The following is a 12,340-nucleotide window of genomic DNA, read 5'->3' as shown; positions in this document are numbered from 1 at the left end:
TCTTGTGGTTAGGAGAACATTTAAGGTGGAAGAGCTGTTACTAATCATCGAAAAAGAACTGATGAAAAAAAACAGTGCAGTTATTCCATTTTTTTATACCCCCAAATTGTCTACATCAAGACTTTCACAGTGTCAGAGAAAATTTTGTTCTCTCCCATACACTGTCAAGTTCAGTCAGAATGCAGCAAGGCAAATGAAGCAAGCTTTCGGAACGTAACACTATTTTTATCAGTTAATGAAGGTTTCCAATTTTATCTGCTTTTTCTGAAGGATGGGTAGTTCGAAAGACTTCTCTAATGTGGTATTTCTGAAGCCCCCAACAATACATGAAGCTGAATGACTGCAGAAAATTGGTTTCTTCTTTTGAAAATCTTTTCTGCATAGTTATGCCAATGTTATTACAGTATCACAGTATCACAGTATGTTAGAGATTGGAAGGGACCTCAAAAGATCATCTAGTCCAATCCCCCTGCCGGAGCAGGAACACCTAGATAAGGTTACACAGGAACGTATCCAGGCGGGTTTTGAATGTCTCCAAAGAAGGAGATTCCACAACCTCCCTGGGCAGCCTGTTCCAGTGTTCCGTCACCCTCACTGAGAAGTTTCTTCTCAGGTTTAAGTGGAACCTCTTGTGCTCCAATTTGTACCCATTACCCCTTGTCCTTTCATTGTTTGCCACTGAGAAGAGCCTGGCTCCATCCTCGTGACACTCCCCCTTTATATATTTATATACACTAATAAGGTCACCCCTTAATCTCCTCTTCTCCAAACTATAGAGACCCAGCTCCCTCAGTCTTTCCTCATAAGGGAGATGCTCCACTCCCTTAATCATCTTAGTTGCCCTGCGCTGGACTCTCTCTAGCAGGTCGCTGTCCTTTTTAAACTGAGGGGCCCAGAACTGGACACAATATTCCAGATGAGGTCTCACCAGGGCAGAGTAGAGGGGAAGGAGGAGCTCTCTCGACCTACTAACCACCCCCCTTCTAATACAACACAGGATGCCATTGGCCTTCTTGGCCACAAGGGCACAGTGTCGGCTCATGGTCACCCTGTCGTCCACCAGGACCCCCAGGTCCCTCTCCCCTACACTGCTCTCTAACAGGTCGTTCCCCAGCCTATACTGGAACCTGGGGTTGTTCCTGCCCAGATGCAGGACTCTACACTTTCCCTTGTTATATTTCATCAAGTTATTCCCCGCCCAGCTCTCCAGCCTGTCCAGGTCCCTCTGGATGGCAGCACAGCCTTCCGGCGTGTCAGCCACCCCTCCCAGCTTAGTGTCATCAGCAAACTTGCTGATAGTACACTCAATTCCCTCATCTAAATCGTTGATGAATATATTAAATAATACAGGTCCCAGTACCGACCCTTGAGGCACTCCACTAGATACAGGCCTCCAACTAGACTCCGCCCCATAGACTACAACTCTCTGGCTTCTCTCCTTCAGCCAGTTCACAGTCCACCTCACTACCCGATCATCCAGACCACACTTCCTCAATTTAGCCTCAAGGATGCTGTGGGAGACCGTGTCAAACGCTTTGCTGAAGTCAAGGTAGACCACATCCACCGCTCTGCCATCATCCATCCACCGTGTTATTTCCTCATAAAAGGCTACGAGATTGGTCAAGCATGACTTCCCCTTGGTGAAGCCATGTTGACTGCCCCTCATAACCCTCTTATCCTTGATATGCCTTAAGATGGCACCAAGGATAAGGTGTTCCATCACTTTCCCAGGAATGGAGGTGAGGCTAACCGGTCTATAGTTACCCGGGTCCTCCTTCTTGCCCTTTTTGAAGACAGGAGTGACATTTGCTTTCCTCCAGTCCTCAGGCACCTCTCCCGTTTCCCAAGACTTGGTAAAGATGATGGAGAGCGGTCTAGCAATGACCTCAGCCAGTTCCCTCAGCACCCGCGGGTGCATCCCATCTGGACCCATGGATTTATGGATATCCAGCTAAAAGAGAGAAAAAAAACCAAACTGTATGCTACTCAACTTGCATTATGTAAATTACAATTAATACTTTCACGTTAATTGGGTGATGAAAAAAACCTTGAAAATTGCAAAAGGCAAACCAACACCAGAAGTAATCTGCAGTGTACTCTGAAAAGTTCTGTTGCTGATAAAGTGTATCACCAAACACACATGGAAATAACCAGACAGAAAGCAGAAGACACTTAATGCCTATTGTATTCTAAATTGGCAACCTAAAAACATAATCCCCCCACTTTTTTCCCTTTTTTTTTTGGGCTTTCAGATTAGAGGAGAAACAAGCAAATGAGAAAGAAGCAATTTCGCCTTCATTCTGGTAACTGAATCATTGGATTCATTTTCTTTGCTTTAGAAAAATCACTGTTAGGCAAGCTAACCAAGTTTCCCAATCCAAAACAAATTTCAGTACTTTCTTCTTGTTTCTTACTTGTTTACATTAATAAGCATCTAGTGAATTAGTTTATTAATAAACTTCTCATGAACCTGCCAAGACGACACACAGTTAATACACCATTTGGCCCATACTGCCGGTGAGCAGCATGCATTGCGCTACTGTCTTAAGATACTGAGAGGAAACGTTCCCCTGCTGCAGGTTTCCAAAAAATGTTAGTTATTCTAAATCATTTTAGTATTTTGAGGTTTGTCAGGTTCCATGAATTCTTTGAAAGTCTATGTAAGTGATCACAGAATCATAGAATAGTTAGGGTTGGAAAGGACCTTAAGATCATCAAGTTCCAACCCCCCTGCCATGGGCAGGGACACCTCGCTCTAAACCGTACCACCCAAGGCCTCGTCCAATCTGGCCCTGAACACCACCAGGGATGGAGCATTCACAACCTCCCTGGGCAACCGACTCCAGTGCCTCACCACACTAACAGGAATTTCCTCCTTATATCCAATCTAAACTTCCCCTGTTTAAGTTTTAACCCATTACCCCTTGTCCTACCACTACAGTCCCTAATGAAGAGTACCTCCCCAGCATCCCTATATGCCCCCTTCAGATACTGGAAGGCTGCTATGAGGTCTCCACGCAGCCTTCTCTTCTCCAGGCTGAACAGCCCCAACTTTCGCAGCCTATCTTCATATGGAAGGTGCTCCAGCCCCCTGATCATTCTCATGGCCCTCCTCTGGACTTGTTCTAAGAGATTCATGTCCTTTTTATGTTGAGGACATTCTGTCAGGAAACACGTTTATACATATGCTTAGAAATACAGAAACTTAGTAAGTATGCCAAATAAGTTTAGATGCTAAGTATAGGAAAATAAGTGGATAATTTTCTTTCAGCTAGTGATTTCAGATGCATGGTCCTACACCACACCCCTACACTCCACCCTCTTCTGATTCATGTGGCTACCCAGGTTCCACATCTATGCACTACATGTTCTTACATGTTCCCTGAAACAGTATAAAAAATAGGGCAGTTTGGATTATCCATCATGTCACTAAGAATAAAGCCAGATGAGATCTGGCCATGTGTCTACAGATCATCTTCTCTATAGCACAAATCTTTACCATGTCAGCTGTGACAGTAACATTGCCTAAACTCATGTGAAATTAAAATTTTCTTACCCTTTTTTTTACTGTTATCTGGAACAAAGACCAGTTCACTGCCTAAGCTGTCTTTACCATGGATAAAAACGTCTAAAGAACCTTAAAATCCTTCTCAATTAGGCTGATTTCAGCCTCCAACATGGTCAGCTGTTGGGATCCTCCCCACTGGCAGAGCAGGAGAGTCTGAAAAGTCCTTGATGAGGGGTAAATGTTCTGAGCAACAACTTACACATCAGTGTGTTATCACCACTGTTCTCAGACAAAAGCTGAAACACAGCACTGCACCAGCTACTAGGAAGGAGAAAAATAACTGTTACAGCTGAATCCAGGACAAGCAGCCAATGACCAAATCTTCAAGAAACCGTACCTTACAGACAGGCTTCTGAAAACACCTGGGATTTCACTCAGGTTTGTTTTAAGACACAAAGATGTCTTCAGTGAAAAGCGCTGCACGTCTCTTACTTTCACATTTCTTTGTCAGTGACCGATAAAGTGCTACAAATCTGTATTATGTCCTGAAAGTATGTTCTTCCTATTAAATGGATACCACTACCTTCCAAGAAAAGAAATTCCGTGATTTTGTGAACTCAAAACATCAAATGGAATCCTCATCTTGAAGATAAGAGTAAATACTTTTGTTCAGCATACATTCTTCCTGAGAGAATCATAGAATAGTTAGGGTTGGAAAGGACCTTATGATCATCTAGTTCCAACCCCCCTGCCATGGGCAGGGACACGTCACACTAAATCATATCACCCAAGGCCTCATCCAACCTGGTACTGAACACTGCCAGGGATGGAGCATTCACAACCTCCCTGGGCAACCTATTCCAGTGCCTCTTCACACTAACAGGAAAAAATTTCCTCCTTATACCCAATATAAACTTCCCCTGTTTAAGTTTTAACCCATTACCCCTTGTCCTATCACTACAGTCCCTGATGAAGAGTCCCTCCCCAGCATCCCTATAGGACCCCTTCAGATACTGGAAGGATGCTATGAGGTCTCCACGCAGCCTTCTTTTCTCCAGGCTGAACAGCCCCAACTTTCTCAGCCAATCTTCATATGCTGGGTGCTCCAGTCCCCTGATCATCCTCGTGGCCCTCCTCCGGACTTGTTCCAACAGATCCATGTCCTTTTTATGTTGAGGACACCAGAACTGCACACAATACTCCAAGTGAGGTCTCACAAGAGCAGAGTAAAGGGGCAGGATCACCTCCTTCGACCTGCTGGTCACGCTCCTTTTGATGCAGCCCAGGATACGGTTGGCTTTCTGGGCTGCAAGCATGCACTGCCGGCTCATGTTCATTTTCTCATAAACCAATACCCCCCAAGTCCTTCTGCAGGGCTGCTCTGAATCTCTTCTCTGCCCACCCTCTAGCTGTGCCTGGGATTGCTCCGACTCGCGTGTATGACCTTGCACTTGGCATGGTTAAACTTCATCAGCCCACCTCACAAGCATGTCAAGGTCCCTCTGGACGGCATTCCTTCCCTCTAGCATATCAACCGAACCACACAGCTTGGTGTCATCGGCAAACTTGCTGAGGGCGCACTCAATCCCACTGTCCATGTCAGCGATGACGATGTTAAACAAGACCGGTCCCAACACAGAACCCTGAGGGACACCACTCGTTACTGGTCTCCAGCTGGACATTGAGCCATTGATCACAACTCTTTGTGTGTGGCCAGCCAGCAGGCTCTTTATCCACCGAGTGCTCTATCAAATTGATGTCTCTCTAATTTAGAGACAAGGATGCCATGCGGGACAGTGTCAAACGCTTTGCACAAGTCCAGGTAGATGACTCTAGCTGCTCTACCCCTGTCCATCAGTTCCGTAGCCCCATCATAGAAGGCCACCAAATTGGTCAGGCAGGATTTCCCCTTAGGGAAGCCATGCTGGCTGTCACCAACCACCTTCTTTTTCATGTGCCTTTAGCATGCCTTCCAGGAGAATTTGCTCCAAGATTCTGCCAGGCACAGAGATGAGACTGACTGGTCTGTAGTTCCTGGGTCATTCATTTTCCCATTCCTGAAAATGGGGGTTATATTTCCCTTTTTTCAGTCGTCAGCAACTTCACTGGACTGCCATGATTTCTCAAATACGATCGCCAGCGGCTTACCGACTTCCTTCGCCAGCTTCTTCAGGACCTGCAGGTGGATTTCATCAGGTCCCACAGACTTGTGTACTTTCAAGTTCTTAAGACGGTCTTGAACCAGTTCCTTTCCTACAGTTTGCCCAAGGTCTTCATCCTCACAGTCCCTGTGTCTGCCTTCCAAGACATGGGTGGTGCGGTCAGAGCCTTTGCCAGTGAAGACCGAGATAAAGAAGTCATTCAGAACCTCAGTCTTCTCCAAGTCCTGTGTAGCTAGTTCTCCCGAGAGATTCCTGAGGGGGCCTACGTTCTCCCTAATCTGTTTTTTATTTGCTATGTACCTGTAGAATCCCTTCCTGTTATCCTTAATATCCTTAGCCATGTTTAATTCTAACTGGGCCTTAGCTTTCCTAACCTGGTCCCTAGCTTCCTGGACAACATCCCTGTACTCTTCACAGGCTGCCTGTCCTTCCTTCAACTTTCTATAGGACTCTTTTTTCATTTGAAGTTTCCTCAGCAGCTCCTTATCCATCCAAGGAGGTCTCCTGGCCCTCCTGCTGCACTTCCTTCTAGTTGGGATGCAACACTCCTGAGCTTGTAGCAGGTGATCCTTGAATATCAACAAAGAGTCTTGGGCCCTCCTGCCCTCAAGGGCTATATCCCTTTGTGAGTCTGCTTAATGACTTCAAAGGTATTGCCCCAAATTCTGAACAAAGAAATCCAGACTAGATTCAAAGTTAGCTTTTCTCACTGATTTAGCTGGGCTTTATCAAAGCAAGAGTGAAGCTGTTTCTGCTAATATTAGATAACTGATCAACTAATTATGGCATTTACAAGCTTTTTCAAAAAAGAGAAAGAAATTGCACCATCACACTGTTAAGAGTTTCAGCCCTTGTCAACAGTGGTGAGGAGATATGGCAGTATTTGGCATGCTCCGCCCGCCCTAAGTATATCTCACATGCTGACAATCTACTGATAAAACAAAATAACTTTCAGCCAAAGAATGACAACAAAATGCGTACAGGAAGAAGCAGGAGAATCTGTATGATGTGTCTTAATATTTTTTAATATATATGGTTTTGGTGTGCATTCTTTTTTAATGTCTGTATTTTTAGTATATGTATTTGCTGCACATTCCTGTCTTCCTTACCTGTCAAGATAAAAGTACCAGTGATCAAACCATACACATGACAGCAAAATACTAGCTGTGTCAGTAACTTTCATGATAAAATTAGCAGTCAATCCATACTGGAAAATTAAACAAAGGAATTTACCTCTCTTTTTCTAGCTCTTCTAAATAACCAGTGCTTTCTCTGCTTCCGTTCATAAATCCTCTTCTTGGAAATGATCCCATGGGAACAGGACTGCACTCTCCGGAACGGCTTGACACAGATCCTTCCCGGCTCCCAGAGGAACGCACGGAAACCTTTGCCCGTAACCTCACTCCAGGGAAGTTGGTACTTTCCAAGTTCAGTTCTGGATAATAAAGAGCAAACATTTTCAGAGCTGATGTTCAGCAGCATAAATCTGAAAGATCATTGCTATCTTAATTTCTTCTTTCCTAAAGAAATCCATGATTTTTTGATGGAAACATTTTGCATGGATATCAAAAGAATATAACGTGAACAAAAACAATCTTGACAGTACACATCTGAGCAGATGACCAAACTGCAATCTTGACAACCAGAAAAGTATTTCCACACAAGCCTGCTTGCCTCTTGCCCAGAGGACCTATGTAATAGACAGAGTTTTGCAGAAATGTCATACAAATCATTCCTCTGGCCCACTTCTTAATAGTTTCTTTCTTAGAGATCCTGCAGATGCTTCACTGTCTCATAAATGATGACAGTATTGTTCACAACAGGGCCCTAAAATATATACATCTGCTATGATATTTCTAGTTCAGTAGTAAGTATTAATGCATGTGTACAGAGAGTTAGCAGTAGTCTGGGCTTGCTCTGCACATCCCATGTAATCTGATGATGCACATTCCAGCATCTGTTCTAGGGAACGGGGCTTCATTTTACAGCATGACAGATACAATTCGAGTAATATGATAGTGAGAGGGCAGGGCATGCAAACAATTTTAGGAAATTGGTGAAATTAATCCATTAACTTAAACAATTTATCTTTTCTTTCTGAAGAACTGTATGAAATGTAAGTTCCATCGAAAGCAATTTATATGAAGCTCTAGGTTAACAGTAGTAAAAACATAAAAGCAGCAAAAGAACACTTTTTTTTTGAGAGTGTGCCTTAAAATGCCTGGTGAAAATAAGAGGCACTGAGACTATGCCCAACCATCAACATCAGCACTGGAATGAAGATGCAGCTCAGTTAGAGAACTTCATCCCAAAGAAAAAGTAACAGAGGAACAAATGAACCCACTGAAAACATAATTCTAGATTTACCTTTAAGTCGTTCCAGTAAGTCAATTTGTCCAGAAGATGCCATTGCCTCATCTTCAATACTTCCTTGTAGCTGTTTCAGCACCTCCTGGAAGAAACAGAGCTTAATTAAGAAATCTTTACAATACACCTTACTCTGTCCTCAAGGGCACATTTATGTAACAGCTATTTTGATACTGATGTAAACTTTATTTCATGTGAGCAGTGATCAACTGTCATAATTTTGTCATCATATATGTTCTACTGTATTTCCCCAAGCACTGTCACACTATAAAGTATATCCTGAATAATTCATCCTCTCCGGCAGTCGAGTCTATTTATTGTTTTATTTAAAAGTTCTTCTCAAAGTGAATGCCAGTTATTTTAAATTTACAAATGGAGAAACAGACGTACAGCTTAATTAGTCAAATTTCTCTACCAATGTATCTAAAATTAGTCTTGTAAAAATAAAATTTGGATACATAACTAAAAGCTACAAAAGTATCTCAAATCCACACTTTTTAAACCTCAAAGATAAGAGAGCAGAAGTAATCCCCAGGATTTATTACCTGTGAGGCCCCAGCACAACTGTAAATAAGCAAAAAAAGTCATTATTCTTACTGCTACCACCTTTGCACCTATGAAGAAAAGACTTGGGATTTCTTATGGTGCCCTACTTTTTGGTTTATTACTAGTAGTACTACCACCACACCTACAAGAAAGATTTATGAATCCTTCCAGCAGCTGAAGCTTCAAAGCCAAGAATATTGTTGTGTGCTATTCACACTATGTATGATAAAATGATACTTGAAGGAACATACTTCTAAAGCACAAACAGATTCACAGTAAACAATGACAACTACAGTAAAAGAGGCCTGCAAGCCCGCAGGTCCCTAATGCTCAGTGGCCTAAATCCAGGTAGAAAATTAAATGCAAGTTAGTGAATGCCTTTTCTGTACCACAATGGCAAAAACATCAATAGCAAGAACAAATTCAAAAGACTGTTCACAAGACAAAAAGCCCTTATTGGAATTTAAAATAACGTTTCATACTGTAGCATGGGAAATATTTTTAGAAGCAGCAACAGTCAGGAAACGAAAACAATTCTGAATAATGAAAGGCACTCCCGTACTTTTCACACGTAGACTCTACACCCAGAATTGTGCTTCTGGTCAGATCTGAAAATTAATTAAGCTTAGACAATTTTGAAAGATTCTCCAATCAAAAGACCACTGTTTTGCTCGTTTAAGAATCTAGCAGACCTGTTTGTCTCTTGCAATTTGTACAGAAGATACCTTTAAAATGCATTTTGTTTTAAATGCATTTTGCTCTTTTCAAAGAAGACGAAATGGCATCTACGAAAAGTCAACATATTCTTTAAAAACACACTACTGACCTTTTCAGTATTCAAAATATTTGTACCATGGTGGCAGGGGGAAGAAAGTAAAAGCATTCTGAGTTAAGAACAGGATTCTGACCCAGACAAAATGGTTGCAGCATGGTCACTACAGACACCCATGTATAATTAGGCACTAGTACAGCATTGTCACTACAGACACCCATGATAGAATTAGGTGCTGGTACACTTGGAAGAGGAATCTTGGAATGCAGATACACTAATTATGTTTACACTGTTTTGTGGAAATAATACTGCATATTAGAAGCAGTTTACAGAATTATTCTAACCAAATTATTTCCTAACTTAGCAGTGACTTACTGGAAAAATACGCAAACTAAGGGCATTTATAAGGAAGGCTGCAGAATTTTTTTTTCTGTTCTTTTAAAGAATGCAAGTTGAATTATTTTAACAATCACTTACATATAACCTAGTTTATCTCCTCGTACTGCAAAAGTACAGAAGAATGCTTTTGGAAATTGAACTGGCCCTATAACTCACCATTATTAAAAAAAAAGTCACTGTATTCACTGTTTGTGAAGCACAAAAACAATGTCATTTTGCTACTTGTACTCTATGAATATAGTGCTGTCCTTAAAGCTACTTTACAGGTAATAAAAAAGAGCAGACCTATAAGCAAGTAACTGCAAAATCACTGAGAAGAAAAGCATCTTAACTTATACTACACACCCAGTACTTTGCACCCAGCTGACTGCTAAAATTCCTTAAGGGCTGTGAATTTACTCAAACTGCTAATAAAGAAAGGAATTACAGACAAATAACACTAACAATGCCAGATGTAAAATCCCAAGAAGATTTAAAAGTATATTCAAATTTTGAGAATTCTATGTATAAATATTAATAACCACATACAGAAATATTTTAAAAGGCTAGGTATATTAAAGATAACAGGAAGGGATTCTACAGCTACAAGCTCAGGAGTGTTGCATCCCAACTAGAAGGAAGTGCAGCAGGAGGGCCAGGAGACCTCCTTGGATGGATAAGGAGCTGCTGAGGAAAATTCAAAGGGAAAAAAAGGCTTATAAAAGGTGGAAGCAAGGACAGGCGGCCTGCGAAGAGTACAGGGATGTTGTCCAGGAAGCTAGAGACCAGGTTAGGAAAGCTAAGGCCCAGTTAGAATTAAGCATGTCTAGGGATATTAAGGATAACAGGAAGGGATTCTACAGGTACATAGCAAATAAACAGGCTAGGGAGAACATGGGCCCCCTCAGGACGCTCTCCGGAGAACTAGCTACACAGGACTTGGAGAAGACTGAGGTTCTGAATGACTTCTTTGCCTTGGTCTTCACTGGCAAAGGCTCTGACTGCACCACCCAAGTCTTGGAAGGCAGACGCAGGGACTGTGAGAATGGAGACCTTGGGCCCACTTTAGGAGAGGAATTGGTTTGAGACCATTTTAAAAATCTGAATGTGCACAACTCTGTGGGACCTGATGAAATCCACCTGCGGGTCCTGAAGAAGCTGGCGAATGAAGTTGCTAAGCCGCTGGCGATCATATTTGAGAAATCATGGCAGTCCAGTGAAGTTGCTGACGACTGGAAAAAGGGAAATATAACCCCCATTTTCAAGAAGGAGAAAATGGATGATCCAGGGAATAACAGACAAGTCAGTCTGACATCTGTGCCTGGCAAAATCTTGGAGCAGATTCTCCTGGAAGGCATGCTAAAGGCACATGAAAAACAACAAGGTGCTTGGTGACAGCCAGCATGGCTTCCCTAAGGGGAAATCCTGCCTGACCAATTTGGTGGCCTTCTGTGATGGGGCTACAGAACTGATGGACAGGGGTAGAGCAGCTAGAGTCATCTACCTGGACTTGTGTAAAGCGTTTGACACTGTCCCGCATGGCATCCTTGTCTCTAAATTAGAGAGACATCAATTTGATGGATGGACCACTCGGTGGATAAAGAGCCTGCTGGCTGGCCACACACAAAGAGTTGTGATCAATGGCTCAATGTCCAGCTGGAGACCAGTAACGAGTGATGTCCCCCAGGGATCTGTGTTGGGACCGGTCTTGTTTAACATCGTCATCGCTGACACGGACAGCGGGACTGAGTGCGCCCTCAGCAAGTTTGCCAATGACACCAAGCTGTGTGGTTCGGTTGATACGCTAGAGGGAAGGACTGCCATCCAGAGGGACCCTGACACGCTTGTGAGATGGGCTGATGCCAACCTCATGAAGTTTAACCATGTGTCATGGTTTAACCCCAACCAGACAGCTTATCCACTCACTCCCCCCCCTTCTTGCCCTCCCCCTAGTCTCAGAGGGACGGGGAGGAGAATCAAAAAGAATGCAACTCTCACGGGTTGAGATAAGAACAGTTTAGTAACTAAGGTATAACACAAATCACTACTGCTACCACCAATAATAGTAATGATAAAGGAAATAACAAGGGAAGAGAATACAACACCTCATCACCAGGCGACCGATAACTCGCCCCCCCAGCCCGACCAAGCACCGACCGATACCTCCTCCAACCCTGCAGTCCACCCTAGCCCTTCCGGGTCCCTCCCCAGTTACATCCTGGGCATGACGTGCTGTGGTATGGAATACTTCTTTGGTCAGTTTGGGTCAGGTGTCCTGTCTCTGCTTCCTCCCGGCTTCCCTCCTCCCTGGCAGAGCATGAGGCTCACAAAGTCCTTGGCCAAACCAAAACATCATTTTTATCAGCTCTGTTCCCAGCCCGAAAGTCAAAACACAGCACTGCACCAGCTACCAAGAAGGAGAAAAAATGACTGCTGCTGCTAAACCCAGGACACCATGCCAAGCGCAAGGTCCTACACCTGGGTCGGAGCAATCCCAGGCACAGCTACAGGCTGGGCAGAGAAGAGATTCAGAGCAGCCCTGGGGAGAAGGACTTGGGGGTGTTGGTCAATGAGAAAACGAACATGAGCCGGCTTCAGTGTGCGCTT

The 12,340-nt window shown here is 43.3% G+C and overlaps 1 protein-coding gene across 6 annotated transcripts in view; it reads right to left on the bottom strand.

Annotated features, from left to right (window-relative positions):
* The window catches only part of APC (APC regulator of WNT signaling pathway), a 100,802-nt gene that overhangs the window by 36,785 nt on the left and 51,677 nt on the right, over window positions 1-12,340 (bottom strand). For all 6 annotated transcript variants that reach the window (XM_061344487.1, XM_061344486.1, XM_061344488.1 and 3 more), the window contains 2 exons: window positions 8,038-8,122; window positions 6,904-7,105 (listed from right to left, as the gene is read on the bottom strand). In XM_061344487.1, the coding sequence (XP_061200471.1) occupies window positions 6,904-7,105; window positions 8,038-8,122 (287 nt within the window). The remainder of the gene's footprint in view (window positions 1-6,903; window positions 7,106-8,037; window positions 8,123-12,340) is intronic.

Source organism: Neopsephotus bourkii, unplaced genomic scaffold (genome assembly GCF_033783945.1).
Source record: "Neopsephotus bourkii isolate Nb327-2 ecotype Australia unplaced genomic scaffold, CSIRO-AGI_Nbou_v1 NB_228, whole genome shotgun sequence".
NCBI lineage: Eukaryota > Metazoa > Chordata > Aves > Psittaciformes > Psittacidae > Neopsephotus > Neopsephotus bourkii.
Note: the sequence above shows the minus strand (reverse complement) of the source record. Positions and strands in the feature narration are given on the sequence as shown.